The sequence below is a fragment of the Cydia strobilella genome, chromosome 12, assembly GCF_947568885.1.
Source record: "Cydia strobilella chromosome 12, ilCydStro3.1, whole genome shotgun sequence".
NCBI classification, from domain to species: Eukaryota; Metazoa; Arthropoda; class Insecta; order Lepidoptera; family Tortricidae; genus Cydia; species Cydia strobilella.
This window is the reverse complement of record NC_086052.1, coordinates 1,767,209-1,788,661: the sequence shown is the minus strand read 5'-3', so window position 1 is coordinate 1,788,661 and position 21,453 is coordinate 1,767,209. Positions and strand designations below refer to the sequence as shown.

At 40.7% G+C, this 21,453-nt stretch overlaps 1 protein-coding gene across 1 annotated transcript; it reads left to right on the top strand.

The window, feature by feature from the left end:
- Window positions 1-1,556: 1,556 nt before the first annotated feature.
- Window positions 1,557-20,913, top strand: LOC134745895 (protein hairy). The gene is made up of 4 exons (XM_063680000.1): window positions 1,557-1,686; window positions 18,433-18,528; window positions 19,601-19,880; window positions 20,381-20,913. The coding sequence occupies exons 1-4, from the start codon at window positions 1,630-1,632 to the stop codon at window positions 20,650-20,652; spliced, it is 705 nt and encodes a 234-aa protein (XP_063536070.1). The 5' UTR covers window positions 1,557-1,629; the 3' UTR covers window positions 20,653-20,913.
- Window positions 20,914-21,453: the final 540 nt, after the last annotated feature.

Here is a 21,453-nt window from a genome sequence, read left to right as displayed (position 1 = left end):
GTGGTTCTATGGGTTTGGTTTGGCTACAACATAGACTAAACAAATACCGCGGAGACCCAGTCACTGCGCGCGGTTGTTTTATGCGCTAAACGCAGTGTTTGCCGCACACCTATTTTATGGCTCCTCTACACGATGGCCAAGGGGAAGGGACGCAGTTATGCGGTGGAATGAGGTGCTCCCTCTAACGCATAAATGCGTCGCTTGGACTGGCCTACGCTGGGCCATCGTGTAGAGGAGCCATTAAATCAGATGACCGAGAAAAAAAAACCGCGTGCTTTATTATAAAGGGATGTGCTGCTGATGGATGGATTGTTTTAATTTTCGAACGAACGAAGTGAAACTTAGGTTTTTTACGGCCGCAATAGGTGCGCGGGCCCGTGGCATTTGCTACTTTTGCCACTTGGCTAATCCGCCACTGGCCAAGATTATGAATGACAGTATGGTTCGTTAGTTGAAGCGCCATTGCTATTAAAAATTAAACGGACATTTGTACAACTGGAGATGAGCCAAAATCTCATTGCGCTGAGTAGTATTTTCTCTCTAGTCTACATTCGGTGCCTATGTGCATCTAGGTGTTGACTAAAATAAACAAATTAATTTCATGAATTTGTGTAATAAATAATAATTTGTGTTTTTTAAGTAGAAAAACTACTAAGTATATAAATTACAAAACGAAAGAAATCTCATAATCGAAGAAAAAGTGACCAAGGCCCAGGGCTGGAATATGGCAGGGCTGGATGTTAAAATAATTATAACGTAGCAAAAAAATGCAATACATAACACCTAACTCGTCACACCTATGTGAATTAGCTATTAGACCCAAACCCCGTGCCGGTCGCGTGTCACCACGACGTACGTAACCCCACATCATTATTAAAACGTAAAAAAATTGCAATACTATCGCACCTGATATAGGTAAGTAATGTAAGTATGTTTATTAGTGTTTTCACATCACCAATTCGAAAAAGGCGTTTTTCTTCCCTGCTAGAAGGGATCAAAGTGGCACTTTTCTTCCCTGCTAGGAGGGATCAAAGTAACACTTTTCTGTTCTAGGACACTATTTTTAAATTTTTTTCACGTTCTTCTTTTAGCTTAAATAATATCTTTAAACATCATAATTACCTCATAGGTGATGTGAAAAGCAGTGTGTCACATGGTAGCAAAATAATTTCCATCTTGGACGTAACACACTTGAATCCCTCACTACGCTCAGGATTCTACTTTAGAATCCCTCGTTACTCTCGGGATTCTATTATAGCATTCTTCGCTTCGTTTAGGATTCAATGTACGCCCTCGCCGTAAATATGTCATTTTGCTCCCTTGTAACACAATCTACTATTAATCCATTAAGATAAATACCCAATAGATGACTCCATAGATCTATGGATGACTCTGACAGTGGCCAGCACTCGCACGGCTACCTTATTATAATATAACGTAGAAAAAAAATCTTGTCACACCTATGTAAATTAGCCATTAGACGAAACCCCGTGCCGGTCGCGTGTCGCCAGGTCGCCACGCGCGACGCGTGCCGCGCCGAACGCCGCCAGCCGCCAGTCGCCACGGCAGTCGCGCGCCGACCGCGCAGCTCATCGCATGACCGTGATGACACAGTGAGTGACAGTGAAAATGGTGACCGGTGTCGGGCAGCCGGCCGTGCCGGAGAAAAAGGCAGAGAATAGGAGGGTGAGTCGAGATTTTTTTGACGTGGTTTTTTTGTGAATTTTTTGTTAGTGGACAATCGGTTGTAGATTTTATGGTGTTTTTCCTGTTCAGTTTTTCATGTGATCGGGTTTCTGTCGTGATTATATTTTTTACAGCAGTGTTTTTCAATCAACCATGACGCCCCTTGGTTAAGAAAAAAAAACACTGATATACAGTAGGTATACATACTTATTCGTAACTATCAGTAGGTGTACTACTATTACATACCTACCTTAGCATGGTTTATTATTTTTGTATGTGGGTATTTTTGCACTTAGGTTTATCCTCAGTCACCCGTTAACCACGTACGCTGTAAAGGGTTCGAAACGTCAGGATGTATTATAAATTCAATATACGCGATATAATCCGTTTTTATAGTTTTATGTCATGAGTATCGCGGTAACCGAAGACAATACTACCTATAATATATTTTGATAACAAATATCGTTTCGTTGGCGAACATTATGAAAAGTTAATTAATACTTACCTACCCTCTTTTGCTCCGCGCTCTCAGGTGAAAACTAACAGGACCGATATTCCTTTAATTTTCAGTGTGGCTTGATTAGTACAAGCTGTTTTAATTGTTATATAATTAGTATTTATACTTCCTTAGACAATTTTATTATATAAAATAACGTTAAGCAAGGTACTGGTCGGGACTATAAAATGTATAAAAAATAAACTCAATGCTAAACAATCTATAAAAAGACATCAACGCGTAAGAAACTAATTAAACGCCAATTGATTATTATATTTCGTAATCATGTTATCTTTTTAACACACTTATGCTACCACCTAGGTAGGTACTACACAAATAGAAAAACAGCTACTGAAGGTGCAACGCCGTAAAAGAGTGTTTGACTGTAGATAAGATTAGGAAACTACCTGCTTATCAGCAGTGGTAGCTATTTTTGGGGTTCCGTACCGCAAAAGGAAAATTATCGGGAACGCGTGGAGATATCGAGTTGAAATTAAGACAGTTTGCTCAGGTGTATGGTGGTGTATGGCCCCTTGAAGCTGTAAATAAATCACTTCTAAGTTAACGTAAAAAAAAGTATATTTCGACACACTCAAGGAAATCAAAATTTATAGGGTACTTCCCGTTGACCTAGAACTATGAAATCATACACTACAAGTACTTACAGAGAAAAATTTCAAAACTAAAAATTTGTAAAAAAAAATTTGTTAAATTTGTACGGAACCCTCGGTGGGCGAGTCCGACTCGCACTTGTCCGATTTCTTATGAAAAAACCCACATACTTATAAAAGCTGGTTCCAATGTTCGCGAGAGGCCTCAGGGGCGCTTTCCGACTTTCCCTCTTCCTTCAACTATGCCCAATCTTCGGCAATTTATTTTTCACATCACCTATTCGAAAAAGGGTTTTTTCTTTCCTCTAGGAGTCCTCAAAGTAGCACTTTTCTTCCCTGCTAGGAGTCCTCAAAGTGGCACTTTTCTTCCCTGCTAGGAGGGATCAGTGGCACTTTTCTGTTCTAGGACATGATTTTTTTTTCTTGCATACAACTTTCTTAGGTTAAATAATATTTTGGAACATAACTATTTCCTCATAGGTGATGTGAAAAACTGTAGCAATATGGTAGCAAAATTATTTCCACCTTGAGCGTTAACACTTGAATCCCTCACTACGCTCAGGATTCAATTATAGAATCCTTCGCTTCGTTCAGGATTCAATGTACGCCCTCGCCGTAAATATGTCATTTTGCTCCCTTGTGACACAATCTACTATTGTAAGACTGTTTGCACTTCTTAAAAGTCTAACTAGCATCTTTTAACTTTTCCATCTACGAAGTTTAGGCATAATGTAGGCACCTAAGCGGACACAATGACTATTTCTCCGCCTCACTTAAATAGTTATTGTCCACGCTAATTTTCCGTGCACGCGCGCAAACCAGTGCGTCACGCTGATCGTGCAAGCGTGTAAAACACGCTGGTCGTGCGCGTGGAAAAAGGCTCGTTAGCATGGCGTTAGTGATGTGATTATTGACGATACGTTATCTTTTGGCACGACCTTGTAAACTGTTTTGTCAAGCTTTCGTGTATGACTAATATACGAGTATAGGGAGCGCGGTGTAATACGGTGGTAATTATGAGGCGTTCTGTTTCCTCTTTTGATCGTACATTATGGGCTTTTCGTCTAACTGCTGAAAGAAGAAGACGATGACGGCCTCAAGAACACGGGAAAACCCTTTTGACGCGACCTCCTTGTAAACCAAGAGCGACAGGAGTTTGAAACCGTTGGCGCGACAATTAAAATCAAATCGTCACATAATATTGAATCGGATACATGATGCACTGCCGCTTTTATCTGATACAGCCAGTGTCATAGATATGTTTACACTATTGCACCTTAGAGCGTTTACACATTGTCCGATCCGATATCCGATGTTGGAAGGTAGTTTATGTAAGATATATTGTGTTTATCTGTATTTATTTATGCATTTAATAAATCAATTACTAAAAAAAAAAAAAAAGCAAAAAAGGCGATGTTAATATGGCACTCGTCTGCAGCTGTTTTGGTCATAGGTGCCTTCCGACATCCGATATCGGAAAGTCGCTTCCGATAAATTCAGCCATGTCGGAGCCCCCCGTCAGCTGTCGGACCAATAATATTTGTTTGTGTGCGTATGTGTAGGCATAATGCTTGCTGTAGTGTGCGTGACCGCTAGAGGACGGCGGGCGCGCCCCCGCGGCCTGACTACGCAGATGTAGGATCCTACATCCGATATCGGATCGAACAATGTGAAAACGCTCTAGCTCCTTTCTAATTAGGCGAAGAATGTAAACATATCTTTAACATCGACTGTATAATTAAATACATAACCCAGTTGTTTTCCTAGAGCCTGTGCGGAAAGAGAAGTCATAGAATATATTGGTTTCCTTATATTCCACGTAGTAGCGTAACTAGGTGGGGCATAGGGGGCAATTGCCCCGGGCGCCATCTAAGGAGGGGGCGCCAAAATGGGCAAAAGGCAGCAGCAGGGAAACTTTTGTCAGTCGTCAGGGGGCGCAAATTTGGTGACTGCCCCGGGCGCCATATCCTCTAGCTACGCCCCTGAATTTCCACGTCTCTATCCGCACAGACTATAGCTTTAGTTCTATTTCTCATGGCAATTACTCGAGTAATTTAGCAACGCCTTCAGTAAGTGCCTCGTAGCGTCGGCGCCCACTGCGTCGCCCGCCCACACTCAGGGCTGGAGCGGCGTCCGATCTTTACAGAACTTCTTGATTTAACATATCAAAAATCAAAATAACTTGAGATAAACTGTAATAGGTTTTATATACGAAAGAAAAAGTGGCCAAGGTCTCCAGTACCCAGGGCTGGAATCGAACCAGCGTCCTCTGCATTCGCACCGCTCGGCCAGGGCCACTCATGCCACGCGGCATGGGTCGAATTTTGCCGCCGTGGGTGGCCGTGCGGCCTAGGCATGGGCCACAACCTAAGTTCTTAAAAGTTCCACATGATTCGTCTGACTTTTTAATTTAGCGGTGACAATAAGGGACCGTTCATAAATTACGTCAGTGTCCGACAACAAATTTAAAAATCAGTTAGAAATCGTTCATGCATCCTTTTTCTTTAATTAAATAGATAATTTGACCGTCAAAATTGCAACGTCCTAGTTTTCCATACTTCAAGAAGGCTTCAACTTGATCGTGACGTCACAAGGTCTACTAGAGGCCACGTAAGTTCTTCTTCGTTACCCTTTAATCCTTGTACCTTGTTCCAAAGTGCCCATTATAATTCGTCTGCCGTAGGCGTCTGGGAGTGTGCGGCGTTCTCACGACAATTAACCTGCGCCCACGCATGACTCACCATAGTCGGCTACTGCGCACCGTCCTCAGATGTTAGACAATAGGTACAGTCAGATTTTAATTTCGGGCCCATTTTGTACCTTGTCACAGTGACAAGACAGTCTCTAGCGACTTTCATATTGTCACTGTGACAAGGTAAGAAATGGGTCATAAATTAAAATCTTCGAGCGTACCAATGAGGCGGTGGGTAAGAAATGTTTTACTATAGACTGGATAGGCTTGATGACAAGGTTTTATGAATCACGCACAGCTCACGCCTACGCTCAGTGAGAGTGAGAAAAGAACTTGAATCCACAGTGCCTTAAGTGACTAAGTCCTTAATTACTAGGGCGTTCCCCGCGTGGGATCGGTGGGAAGCTATTAAAGGCATCCATCATCACGATAACATCACTAGAGCGTGCGTGCGCCTACGCGCCGCCTACGGCCACGAAACGGAGGCGCTAAAACCGTGTGTATTGATTTGATTAGGGTAATCTAGGTGGTGTAATCTTATCGTCTTGCATGAAGGATGTCGATAGCTTGGTAAGGTTTAGTAACTTGTTACAAAATTTCAAAGACACGACTTTGGGGCCGCAAGATGAATATTTTATCGTCAAATGCCCATCGATAAATAATGTATCGCGATATGAGAAAGGAAACTCACGTGATCAATCATTATTTTGTTTTTAGGGTTCCGTACACAAAGGGTAAAAACGGGACCCTATTACGAAGACTCTGCTGTCCGTCTGTCTGTCACCAGGTTGTATCCCATGAACAGTGATAGCTAGACAGTTGAAATTTTCACAGATGATGACTGTATTTCTGTTGCCGCTACAACAACAAATACTAAAAAGTACCACGGCGGGCGAGTCCGTCCGACTTGCACTTGTCCAATTTTTATTGGCGTTTTCTATAAATGATTGTCACTTATTAAGTCCCCGTAGGTAACACGGCGGGACTAAAGTTCTAACACCAGCCAGCAGTCTTACTAATTCGAAATGCTATAAGCATTCGTACTACAGACAAGGACGTCGATTCGATAGCCACGTGTCGTAATATATACGCGCGTGCCGGAAGCCCGTCCGCTCCCACGCACCACGCATCACTAGCACATACAAAAAGGACTTATCACTACGTAAACTATTCGGAGATAAGATCTTTTATATTATTAAGTCAGGAGTTGGCACGCAACTCGCCAGCTAGCGCCAATACCTGCGAAACAAAAGAACATCAAATCGCTTTCAAGCCTGCGGCAATTTTAACTTAATTCGATCGTGATAGGATTCAAATTCTATTGTATTTAGCTGTCAACTAAATGCGTTCTAATTTTGAGTGGCCTGTACGCCATAACGTGCTTGTGTAAATTCAGTTCTAATGCGTTTATTAAAGTGCTATTTTAGTTTAATTTACGCTAGCGCCAGGTCACGCAAAGGTTGAGATAAACCGAGCATAACATAACATTACACTAGTGATGTTTGGGTTTTCCTCACACTCTGGAACATAAATAGTCGCCCACTTCAGGTCCAAAGAGTGCCTCCCGCTAACACTGGCTATTGAAATCACCTGCCGATTGAGCTTCAGGTTTTCTCGACGGATTACAGACAGTAATGCTGTCCAAACATGGAGTGGAGGGTTTTCAACGATGCAATAAGACACCCTTATCTTATTGGACTTGAACTTGCAAGCGTTCATAAGTATATACTATCAATAGGCATCGTTATAGTATGAATTTTCTCAAATGATTTTTACGCTTCACACCCTAATCTGTTAAACAAAAGCCTTTGTTTTTTTTCCAGCGGTTACCAAATGCTACCGCTACTGACTGAACGGGAACAAACTCGTTTAAAAAGAAATTTTCCCGTCCTATTTATATGGTTCAAATTTATGTAGCGGCTCTGTATTCTGAGGACACACACAGGCAACCGATCGTCCTTCATTACCCATACTCGTTATCTCAGAATGAACTGTTATTTTGATTCTGGTATCGTGATAGTATTAGTATCACGATAGTTGCTTTTAACGACATGGTTGCTTTGGCACGCGCTCGGCACGCGACTAAGGCACCTCTCCATAAAAGAAACAAAGGCTTTTGTTTAACGGATTAGGGTCTGAGGCTTAAAAATCATTTGAGAAAATTCAAACTTTTAGCTGTATTTATCAAGCCGTACATTTGTTAACCGTTTAAAAAGTACTAGTGCATCATAAACCTTCTGATATACGGGGCTAGTTAAATGTGTGCCAACACTAGGTGCCAACGTCTCAGACTTTTACCTACCGCTTAGACTGAAACGTCACTAGATTTTATTTAGAGAATTCTGAGAAGCTTTGATATCAGATAGCTGTTGTTGTATTTATAAGGTGGCAAAGATAGGATGTTAATGATAAAACCAGTTGCTGTCTGCTTCTATTTTTAACCCCTAGCGCAAAAAAGTTATAAAATAACCGATTTGATTTTTTTGATTCTTTGTGAGTCGCGTTGGTGAGTCTTAGACAAACTTTTAAATCGCCAGAATTTGATGTTCCTAAACAATGTTCTGTAACGGTTGTATCCCTGTGACCGTACGTAAGTCATCATTTCCATACATTAACTAGGTATTTAAGTATTGATCGGCGCGATTGTCACTGGCTTCCAGCTGTCAGATATTGCACAAACTATTATTGTTTAGAGCATCAGAGCACTCTCATATTTAGCCGATTCACTCCCACACATTGATGCAGTAGGTGTACACCGTGATAAATAAAGAGCCGATCAACGTGACGTTTACGTAACGCGGGAATAGATTACCGGCGCAAGCGAGCCCACATGTGACACATTTTCTATACACTACCACAGAATAAATGTGACGTTTTCAAGCAAGAGGTACCACATTGTCGTTTGCCATAAGGACGGTCTGGCAGGTTTTTCGTATAAAGATACAAGCAATTTTCTTCCTTATGGTAAGCGACAATGTGGTACCTTTTGATTGAAAACGTCACAAATAATAGTACTAGGTACAGAATTAAGGTTCACTCTCGTACAAAACGCGTCTATCACGACAGATATGACCGCTAGGTGGCGTAAGCGCGAGCAGGCGTTCGTTAGGCTAGACACCAAAATTGGTGTGAGTCGCGTGTACTTGTAGCGACGCGACGAAATCGCGGAGTGAGCCACGCCTGGCACTACTTTTACTTTACACACTAACTGGATAGTATAGTCGGCATCAAAAATAAAGGCTCAGACTACGCGCCTATATCTAAGGTTAGACGAGGTAAGAAAAAAACGGGGAAGAGAAATACGTGTAGAGAAAATACACAGTTAAAGATAGGTACGTCAACCGGGGTGAATAGGGATAAAACGTAAAATGTAATTTACCTGACAATTTCTTAATAACTATACCCACACAAATTGTATCATACATAATCTACTATTATTTTCAATCGAATGATACAGTTTGTGTATTTTTTAAGAAATTATAGGGTAAATTAAATTTTAAGTTTTGTCCCTATTCACCCCAGCCATCCTTGTTCACCCCGGTTGACGGTAGGTACTTAAAGATATTAAAAACTAAATAAAATTATAAAACCAAAGAAAAATAAAACGAATGAATAATTTTGAAATGTAATAAATGCTTGCGTAGAAGGACTACTAATACGGTTTCTCTTGACTCTAGAAAAATTAACTGTGTTATGTTTCTCCTACTCCTACCCCGCCTGACCCCACCATTATCTAATAAAAATAAATAACAAGCTTAACAAAAAATATAAATCCTTACACACTTTGGGACACGAACTGTAGCTATATATACCTGTGTATATAAAATTCATATTGCGCGACGTTTAAAATTCATTTGAGACTTTCAGCGGCGACCACAAGTCGGGAAACTCATTCGCGCCCGTAGTTACGTAGCGCCAGACGCCGTCTATTTTACTCTGCCTTACATTCACACACCATTCCCAACTCGAATATCAGCCAGAGTCCAGTATAACTTGACTTCGAGTCATACGAACCTAGTCGCCGCCATACTAATCGAATAAGTTACGCTCTTATTTTATACACATTTTGAAATAACATTTTTCATGAACATCTGGCCCTCGCTTTCATTTTTACTTATTGTATCTGAAGCTACATGAACTATAATTACAGACATAGATATACCGATATACCATATCCTATTGTAGGTTAAATAGGGTAAACTCGCATTATTTGGTGACAAGCCTAATTCGGTGATACAAGTTTTGAAGCATGACACCCAGGAAAGCTAGTGAAGGCCTTTTAAATGGGACCTTACGGCTTCACGGCTTCGGCGGCTTTGCCGTGAGGCCCATTTAAAAGGCTCTAGTTCACTAGCTTTCCTGGGTGTCATGCTTCAAAACTTGTATCACCGAATTAGGCGTGTCACCAAATAATGCGAGTTTACCATAAGTACATTTCAGATCAATCTAGCTAGTCTACCCTAATAACACGTATACGTAGTCATAGGTTAGACTTGTGCGGTTTCAGCATGGTTGCATTTTTATCACCTGTCACTATGCCTGTCACTTTAGCACTTACATATTTGTTAGAACGTGACAGGCATGGTGACAGGCGATAAAAATGCTACCGTGCTAAGCCCGTCAATTTTAGTGAAGTCGTGAACTTGTGAAGCAATGTGAACATTTGCACTGGCACGCGCCCAGTCTCTTTGCATACATAATGTTACTCATTACTCTCATTAGCCAAGAACACGGGTAAAACGGGATATTGAATTTTCAATCTTATCGGAAGTGTTTTAGGTTATATTTTCAGTTTTTAATGCAAATGAGACAGGTGCAGGCGTTAAAATTACTTACGTTGCCTTGTCATTGTCATAGTCATATTGATTTTCAGTATCAATTAATTATGTACAGTCGTCATCAGATATATCGGAGCGGCCAAGGTGCTCACAAATATCTGAACACGCCTCTATTGTCAAGCCGTTAGAGTGCGTGTTCAGATATTGTGAACACAATGGCCGCTCCGATATATCTGATGGCGACTGTACATAATCACGCATACCTTACGCATAGGTCCTATCCTATATATCCTAAAAATCTATATGTATTGTTTATTTTATTTTTATTTTTATTCTAGATGTATTTTAGTTTTAGTTTTTAGTTTTAATTTAGTTTAATTTTATAGATAAGTTCGTTTTTAAGAAATGTATTGTTTAGTAGGAATAAAATAAAATTTATAATTTATATATAGTAGTATTGTTTATTAATATAGAAAAGTGTAGAACGAATAGAACGATAAATAATCATGAAGTAAGCAATTCTTAAATGGCATTTAATGTATGATCAAAATCTATGATCTGGCCACACGCATATCACATTTCACCTTTTACCCTACCTATTTTATCTTTTACCCTTTTTTTAAACCATGGTCTCAAAAGAACTCGCCTGAATGAGTCTCGTGGTGCATTGAAATGTTCATGTATTATTTAGCTACAGTTATATTCTCGGTGAATCACAACACGTGCGGCATATATCGATTATGGCTGCAGCTTAGGCTGCACAGTGCACACTACATATGCATGCCGATAAGCGTGTAAGGAAAATTTTACGATATATACGTGTGTGGACGCTCAGGATGTCAAGACGGTTTGTTTATAACAGGGACCGGACAACCCTTTCCGCGATAAAACCCTTTCAATGGGCGACACTTAAACACGGCTAACACATTGAAAGACTTTCCCTTTTGAACTGCAAGCCCATTCATACCCTTACCTTTGACTAACCCTTACCGAAAAGCTAACCAAAAATAAGGCTAGCCCTTAATAAGGGTTACCCTTATCTTTAAGCGCTTTTTATAAAGGTTTCCCTTTGCGTGAAAGAGACAGGATTAGTATATATCTACGGTAGTGTATGAAAAGGAAAGAAAATACGGGCTAGTCAAAGAACGCCGCCGTCGCCGCCGACGATCGCTCGGATTCGAAGTAATGTGTGCTTTATGAACAAGGTAGATGACTTAAATTAGCACGCTTATATGCTAAAAGTGAAGCCCTTTATAAAGCTAACCCTTATAAGCAATATGCAAGGTGTTGGTGAGCGGATGATAAGGGTTTTGTAAGGGTATTTGGGCTACCGATTACTCAAATGTGGTAGCTTTATATAAGGGTTTTTAAAACCAAAACAAAGGGTTTCGTCTGGCAAAGGGTATGGTGAGTTAAGCCTTATGCAATACCCTTATAAAACCCCGATAAGGGATAGCGGGCCGGTCCCCTCATTCTTCGCCAGGCGTATCTGTTCTGGGTCGTCGAGACATCTACTTGGGCTTTCTAGGTCTTTGTTTATGACGGACATCCAGGTCGTAAGGCTCCTCTGCACGATCTTTTGGAACCGATGTTGATGTTAAGGACTTGTCTAGTCATGTGATCTTCCGGCCTCCTCATGACATGGCCATACCACTTTAAGCGCGATTCGGGGAGTTTATAATACGTATATAGGTTTTTTTTTTTAGCCTACCTTAGTGCCGCGAATAGAGGCTAGTGTATTACATCCGACCATCCATTAACGGATAAACTCCCGCTGTGTTCCTTTCCATATAAAACACCCGTTTTTCTTGGCTGTCGTCTAGGAAAACTAGCGCAATATTTGAAAATCAAATGCTGTGCGTCAGAGGGAAATGGGCTTAGTGACACGCCGCGTGCCGCCTAGAGAAGTGTACACTGCACCATACTGCATACTACTTGGTTAACATCTATAGCCAACATATATAATTTCCTATAAATTAACCTACTACGTACCTACATAGGTACCTAATATATTTCGTCGTTCGACGTTTAATAAAAACAACCAATGAAATTATTTACAAAAACCTTACCTTTACCTGAACCGTGCCCATAATGGTATATAATTGTCGTGATGATTCAAATTAACTGTTGTTTGCCATATTTGTTATATATATATATATGTCTTTAGCCTATCTTTATTTATTTACAATGGTTTTCCTTATATTATTAGCTCTATTTTGCATTTTGTCGTTTTTCCTGTTTCTTGTTATGTGCTACAAGTATAACTTAGGTACCTTTTGCACATGACTATTCTCATCAAAATTAAAATTATTTAACATTTAATGAAAGTACATTCCTTGGGCATAGTAGGTATTTTCCTCGTAGCTATGCAAAACAACCTATAAAACTAAATAACACGCAAATTTTTCACGCAAGTGTGGCGCTCACTTACATTGTTATATTATGAATTTTCTCAGATGATTTTTAGGCCTTAGATCCTAATCCGTTAAACAAGAGCCTTTGTTTCTTTCATGGAGAGGCGCCTTAGTCGCGTGCCGAGCGCGTGCCAAAGCAACCATGTCGTTAAAAAGCAACTATCATCATAGTATTAAGGTTCAAAATAGTAACAGCTCATTCTTAGATAACGAGTTTGGGTATTGAACGACGATCGGTTGCCTGTGTGTGGACTCGGAATACAGAGCTGCTACGTAAATTTGAACCATATAAGTAGGACGGTAAAATCTCTTTAAACGAGTTTGTTGCAGTTCAGTGAGTAGCGGTAGCATTGGTAACCGCTAAATAAAAGAAACAAAGGCTTTAAAATCATTTTAGAAAATTCATACTATATACACTGCTAAATCGGTGCAAATGAATCTATCTCAATCAGTGATTAAAAATTTCATATCTATACCTAGGTCATATTGAGTAATTTTTACTATGCACCCAACCTCGAAATCCCTAAAATAATTTTGGCTCCCCTATATGCCAAATACAAATGAAATAAAATGAAAAGATGCTCAGTATGATCTATAAGAAAAGCCGTGACATGTTCACTGTACCTCTAACCGTGAAATGTTTAGCGTAGGTGTGCGCTGACCTTAAGTGGACGGGCTGGGCCGGGTATGACGCCAATCGCCATAATTAAACGCTTTCATGATGCCGCTAAGTGCTTTCCTAATGGTGCGATTCCATTTTTACCGCGACGATGGCTAATAAGCGCAAGTTTTCCCCAATACTAAGCGGCCAATGCAGATTGCAATTCTAGTGTTATGACGAATCTTTAAATGTGCTAATTTCAACCTAAGGGGTATTTATGGTCGGTTGTCAATAAGACGCTATTTCCATATAGCTTAAATTCGAAATCAACCTTATCGACAAGCGACAATGTGGTACCTTTTGGTTGAAAACGTCACAAATATTCAGACGTGTAAGAGCTGCTAAGCTAGTTCTGACATTGCAGTGTCAAAGTAAAGCTAGCCACCATAATAATAAAGTAAAGAGCCACCAAATATCAAATTCCTATTAAATCCACACTTTGTCACTTCAGAATCTGTGCAGATGCAGAGATCTACGAATTCTGATAACTTTTTAAAAGCTTGTTAGTCTTGGCAACATATGTAATGTTTTTGGTGGTATTTATTATTCGTCGAAATTCCACGCATCGCAGACAAATTAAAGTAACATTCCGGGTTGGCGCTGCGCAACTGATTGCTCTGCCAAATCGTAAAAGACCGTTTTATTTTGACTGTTCAGGAAACTACTGAAATATCGTGCAGTAGCTGCTATCTGACACGCGTTGAAGTTGAAGTTTTATGGCTGTGGGCAATATGTCTAAAAGATTTTAGGTGTTCGTGATGAATGCAAAAGAAAGAGAACGCAAGACCCTTGCCTGAATTGATAATAACTTATTATTAACTATCGAACGACCCCGTCTTAGCACGGGTAGTTCAGCTAATTTACACAAAATCTTTACAAATTATACATATAAACCTTCCTCTTGAATCACTCTATCTATTAAAAAAACTGCATCAAAATCCGTTGCGTACTTTTAAAGATCTAAGCATACATAGACAGACAGCGAAAAGCGACTTTGTTTTATACTATGTAGTGGGAATCGGTGCAACATTAGAAAATACTGCGCCTGTATCGGCAAGCCAGGAAAGGGCCTAGGAATAAGGTACTTACCTAATGATTTGGGAAAGGAACTTATATGCAAATAAATAGTCTAAGATCTCTTATAAGTGCATAGAGTTAGACCAAGAAAACTCTGCAGAGATTTTGACATCACACGCTGTCACGCAATTTCATAGAAGTTTCATGTTTAAAATAACACCTGTGGGCTGAGCACGGTACCATTTTTATCGCCTGTCACCATGCCTGTCACGTTCTAACAAGTATGTAAGTGCGAAAGTGACAGGCATAGTGACAGGTGATAAAAATGCAACCATGCTGAGTATGCTGACACCGCTGCACTACATGTGCTGTCAAAATCTCTGCAGACTTTTCTTGGTTTGACTACATTATAAAGCGATTCCTGTATAGACACGCAGTGAAGGTGAGCCGTGCTGTAATCTGTATCTGTTGTGCCTTTGCTGTTTCTAGGCGTATAAATGTCATGGCACGATCCTTAATTAGAATTAACACTGTGGCGCCAGGCTGCCGCTGTATTTAAATATATCCTACACTGTTACCTGACTTTACATACACCTTACTGCAATAGAAATAAGGTCGAAAAAGATCAGAGCAGTATGGGTGTTAGTATGATGCTCTCATTGTTCTCGACGTAGACTATTAAACGTCTGTCAGTCATGCAGTTACACTTTCCCGTCGCAACTATAATAATATAAGATGACATAAAATGTGCATAAACTTGAGGTAATCGTCCTAATGAGTTTATTTTATTTTTATACTACGTCGGAGCGGGCCGTATGGTTGTTTGCCTCCGGCATAACTCTACCCGCCTGATGGTAAGCAGTCACCGTAGCCTCTATGGACACCTCTGTAACTCCAGAGGTGTTACTCGCGCGTTGCCGTTCCTAAAACACTGCACCTTCCTCGTTGAGCTCTGGCAAACTTACTCACCGGCAGGAACACAACACTATGAGTAGGGTCTACTGGGTCTAATGTTATTAGACTGCTTTTTTTTTGTAAGGTGAAGGGGGCGAAGGGGGTGGAGATTGGAGATGCTTCCCTAGTTGGATTCATAATCCACAAATTATTATAAATAAAGGGGTCAACAAACTTGTAGTTTAAATAATTAAAAAAAATCTTACGTTATGTTACTCCGACAACAAATACCGTTACCTCAATTCAATTAGGTATTGATATGTACTAACTACTAGAGATACCGTGTTCTATGATTATATGTACCGTCATCCAATTTGATTCCTATTAGGCTACTATATAACCTTGTCGCTTTAACTACTAGATACATGACATATCCAATAAGCACCGCCATAGTAGATCAACACATTGATTAATTATGACATGGTTCTATAGTGGCATAGGAATCAAATTGGTTGACTGTACCTAGAGACTGTGCGTCCCAAGCTCCCAAGGTGAAGGCCACCGTGGAGACGGTGAGCAAATCGGTTTCTATAATGATCATATTATCGATCTAAGTATGTGTGTTGTCTGCCACGTGCACTTTTACTCGTTCGCCGTGCCATTTGTGGCCGAAAGGTGTGTTAATACTGTTAATAGGTACTACTCGGACGACTAGAGATACCGTGTTCTATAATAGATGATAGCAGAGCGCGCGTGCGTGTCAAGGTGAAGGCCGCCGTGATTGTGACGCGGCGAGCGTCACGCGCGCCGCACCACGTGACGCACGATTAGGTAGGAACCTCGGAACGCCACGCGCCGCGGCGTTTCCTAACATAGCAAATCCGTTTGTATAAACCAGGGACCGACCCGCTATCCCTTATCGGGGTTTTATAAGGGTATTGCATAAGGCTTAACTCACCATACCCTTTGCCAGACGAAACCCTTTGTTTTGGTTTTAAAAACCCTTATATAAAGCTACCACATTTGAGTAATCGGTAGCCCAAATACCCTTACAAAACCCTTATCATCCGCTCACCAACACCTTGCATATTGCTTATAAGAGTTAGCCTTATAAAGGGCTTCCCTTTTAGCATATAAGCGTGCTAATTTAAGTCGTCTACCTTGTTCATAAAGCACACATTACTTCGAATCCGAGCGATCGTCGGCGGCGACGGCGGCGTTCTTTGACTAGGCACGTATTTTCTTTCCTTTTCATACACTACCGTAGATATATACTAATCCTGTCCCTTTCACGCAAAGGGAAACCTTTATAAAAAGCGCTTAAAGATAAGGGTAACCCTTATTAAGAGCTAGCCTTATTTTTGGTTAGCTTTTCGGTAAGGGTTAGTCAAAGGTAAGGGTATGAATGGGCTTGCAGTTCAAAAGGGAAAGTCTTTCAATGTGTTAGCCGTGTTTAAGTGTCGCCCATTGAAAGGGTTTTATCGCGGAAAGGGTTGTCCGGTCCCTGGTATAAACTTATACAAAGTGGGTTCAGACTACACACCAGTGACTAGCATTACTGCAGCGCGACATTATTGCATTGCTGGCACTAATGTCAAAATCCCGGGCATACTTAACTATTTTTATTTTGGCATTTGCGGCAGCAATGTAACAGCCAACAGGCAGCAGTGTCGCGCCGCATTACTGCAACAGTAGCTCTGGTGCAGTCTGAAATGTCTGAATCCGAACGGTATGCTTGATGCATTTTGTTTCGCTTACACTGTTTATACTTACTTGGTATAGGTATACATATATAAGAAGTACATATATACGCGATTCCTTACCGCATTATACCTACTCCGTAACATGAGATTAATGTCTGTTTTTGTCGCACGCCGTACTTGGTCCGGCAATAATGTTCGCGTGGGACGTATAATGCGCCGGTTATTTAGAACTCAATCACACTGTCCATGACTGTCGTTATTGTGATTGAAACGTAAGCGTAACCGTTCAGGGTTTCAGGATTTATGTGATATTTAAGCATTTCAATTTCGTTTCTCGATAACGTATTAGTCTCCAAATGCCAATACCACTGCGTTACCATACACAAGATTTTAATTTAATTTCTTGATAAAATATTGCGTTACCATAGTTAGGCTCCAAGCTCACAGTAGGTAACTCTTTTATGGACATGTCCACCCACGTATGTGCTTATCGATTAGATACTTTGTAGTTTGTAATAATAGATTAAAACCATTAAACTGCCATTTTGAGTATATTTTAATAATAAGCTGCATTTTTAATTTTAAGCCTCATCAATCACAGCTATCAATCACAAATAAATAGCTACGTCAAAATATGAAAATTCATGATTAAGTGCCGAAAAGTGGAAAAAAAACACAAACAGTGCATGTACAATTGCACATGTTCAGGAAATTGTTTTTATTAAATATATTAATATGTCTGTGTCTTACGGAAGTTTTGTTATTAAAATTGTTTTTATTGTTTAAAAACGTTACCGAGCATAATTAAGGTAAATCATAACATCACTATACGCTGCGCCCCAAAACCCGCATTGCTGATGTTGGCAAAAAAACCGCCAGGCTCAAATGGGACTGGACCGGCCACGTCTATCGCATGCATCCGGATAGGTGGGCTTACATAGCCACTAAGTGGATGCCAGTAAAGAAACGTGGGCGGAGTAGACCCAGGAGAAGATGGCGAGACGACTTTGACATCAACTTCCTTTGCAATTGCAACTGGCCGTAGGAAGCACAAAATCGGGAGTTATAGAGAACCAGGGGAGAGGCCTTTTCCCAGCAGTAAGACACCCAAATAGGCTAAGAAAATCAAACCGGCCAAGTGCGAGTCGGACTCACGCAGGGTTCCATAATTTTTAGTATTTGTTGTTATAGCGGCAACTGAAATACATCATCTGAGAAAATTTCAACTGTCTAGCTATCACGGTTCATGAGATATAGCCTGGTGACAGACGGACAGATGGACAGACGGACAGCGGATTCTTAGTAATAGGGTCCCGTTTTTACCCTTTGGGTACGAAAGCCTAAAAAAAGGTCAAGCAAAAGTACAAATACTCGTAAAACTTCGTTGTAAATACATACATATACTGTGGAATCTATAGGACGAAGTCTTAACAATATATTTTTTGCAGTAATATTCATAATGAGTATTTCTTTGTTGCAGAGCAATAAGCCGATAATGGAGAAGAGGAGGCGGGCACGTATCAATAATTGTCTCAACGAACTGAAGGCGCTCATATTGGATGCCATGAAAAAAGACGTAAGTAACTCGCTGCTTAATGAGTTTCATTTGGTAACCGTTGCTTACTGCGAAAATTCCTATTTAGTGACCAGTTAGGGGACGTTCAAATATTACGTAACGCAATTTTCGAAGCTCTTTGACCCCCCCCCCCCCCTGGTTAAATGTCTTTCGCCAGTCCCTATGACAGTTCATGTTTGTATGCAATAATTCTGTCAAGTCAAATGGTTTTTGATTTATTTGACCTTTAAAATAATAATTTAAAGTAGGTAAGGAAATAAAAGAACTTTATTACTTATTTTCATTCAAACGATTATTATTGTCTCAACGAACTGGAACTACTGGAAGCCATCAATTGTGCGCCACGAAAAAATACTTAAACAAACTGGGCAGATAATGACATTTGTCATTTAAGTAACGATGTTGCTTATAACTCTTATAAGGCTTAAGTAGGCATCATATTGACAGATGAAAAACACTAAGTGACATATAGCCGAGTCCTTTGTTTTTTCAACGTGGACGTACGTCCCGTTAGCCATATAATTGGGACGCATAAATATAATGATATAAAAAATCATGATTGACATATTGATCGCTTAATTCGTTTCCCGTAGCGATACATTAATAGGTACCTATATTTTTTTAAGTGGCAATGATAATATAATAGCAGTTTATTTATATTAAATAACTTGAGTAAATCATTTTTTAAAATAGTATAAAGACAGACATGGTTTGTCGTGTCGTGTCGCTATCACCAGTTCAAAAAAGGATATGTAGCCGCGACGGCCGCATCCCACCGTCTGCGGGTCGCTCAATACGCGTCCTTGCTTCAAGACGATTAACCTCTATTCGATTTCAACTCACCTCGGTCTCCCCTACAGGGTCTAAATCTTGGTTGTGCTGTTTAGAGAAGAAAAAACAATCCTCGGCAAAAATGCCAAAAAAGGACTAAAATTCGGTTAGGCTCTTATCGTACACAGAAAGTAGGTTAACATGACTTGTCTCTGTTGCACTTGTAGTATTATTTCAAATAATACATTATAGTTAGGTATTCCTTCCACAGCAGGCATCACAACTCCCATTCTTGTTACAGCCAGCCAGACACTCGAAGCTCGAAAAGGCCGACATCCTCGAGATGACCGTGAAGCACCTGGAAGGTCTCCGCACCGAGGCGTCCCCGGACCGGTTCCGTGCCGGGTACCGGCATTGTGTGTCCGAAGTCTCCCGGTTCCCGGGCCTGGAGGCAGGGTTGAGGAAGCGGCTGGTGAAGCATTTGGAGGGAAACGTGGAGGGGGCAAGGCCACCGGGTGCGCCGACGCCGCCGTCTGATGCGGAGGACGCCGCTGTTCCGCATTCCACTATTTTAATATCAGGTTAGTTTTCATTTTTAGTGTTCCGTACAACACTTTGTTCACGGAACACTTATGGGATCACTTCTTGCAAATCGGGTTTTTTACGCAGTTCTGTAATTTTAGGGCGCTCCCCATTTTATTAAAATTGAGATTCTTGAAAGCAATATTCGTATTCTGACAAAAGCAAATAATAATTGGAAGTTATAATGTTTTTGCATGAATAACGCAATGATTCCATTTCCGAAGTATCATGTTCATTTACCTAGTTGACCTGTAAAATTTTGTTTAAACAATTTTATAGTAGAGACAATTCGACATTCTAAAGCAAAACAATGTGATATCTTATCGCTATCAAAACGAGGTCCCTAGGTCCCTACTCTGCTTTGGTAAAAGCAATAAATATCCCAACTTCGCTTGCGTTCAAGTTTAGATTCGGTGACACTACCATTGTAACGCAACTAAAATGGATATCGATCTTAGAATTTAATAGGTTTGCCATTCTAATAAGTTTTCTCTTTCAGCGGGCCCCGGCTCCGGAGTGCGCCTCGTCCCAACGCGCCTCTCCAACGGCGACATCGCCCTGGTCCTCCCAGCCGGCGTCAGCGCCAACGCTCTAGGAGCAGTTCCAACCCTCGTCCCCCTCTCCCCTCGAGCGTCCTCCGCCTCTTCAGAACCCAGGTGCTTCTCACCAGCCAGCTCTGGATGGAGCTCCCCTCCACCTGCAGATGATCCAGCGCCTTTAGCTTTAGTTACGAGGAAAACGCCGGAGGATAAACCGTGGAGACCGTGGTGACAGTTTTTTGTAACGCTTTTTATGAGAATTCTGATGGAAGATGGGTTGTCCAAACTGTAGTCCAAAATCTCCCAACTACGGTCCAAAACTTGGACTATACCTAAAAAAAATTGGAGACCTCGTGGAAACCTATTGCCTCCGCCTTTGCAAGAACACGCTAGGGGTAGGACAGACAACTCCATATAGATGGTGAAGTGATCTGAGGTTTCAATTTATTTCATGATTAATCTCTAGCCAGTGTAAAGTCAACCCAGTGTCTTTACCTTAAGGGACCCACTGACTATCAGTCCGCCGGACGATATCGGCCTGTCAGTTAGAACAAAAATTTGACAGTTCCGAACAACTGACAGGCCGATATCGTCCGGCGGACTGATAGTCAGTGGGCCCAATTACGTGGGCAGACAAGACTTTTTTCAAGTAAATTCACAATATTTAGGTGGCATTTCCATTCTGAATTCTCAAAAAGAACTTAAGCATAATACTTATATTGGTATCTGTGATATACTTTTAAGTCAGTGAGTGGCAAGAATGAAGTTCCTAGATTAATTAAAGCGTGTGTGTTTTATTTAGATGTATGTAAATATTTTCCTCAAGTTACTTGCATGGCCAGTACGAGTGTGTGCGATATTTTAAGGCGCGTATTTCAACTTCATTTGTAGTCCGATTCTAATTTAACAACTTCTTACGGTTTTGATATTATTTTGGTAAGACTGAAGATCTCTTATTTTGATAAGAAGTGAAAGTCGTGCGTGAGATGAGCAATCACCAGGGCAATCGTCAAGGTCGTATCAAAACAATAAC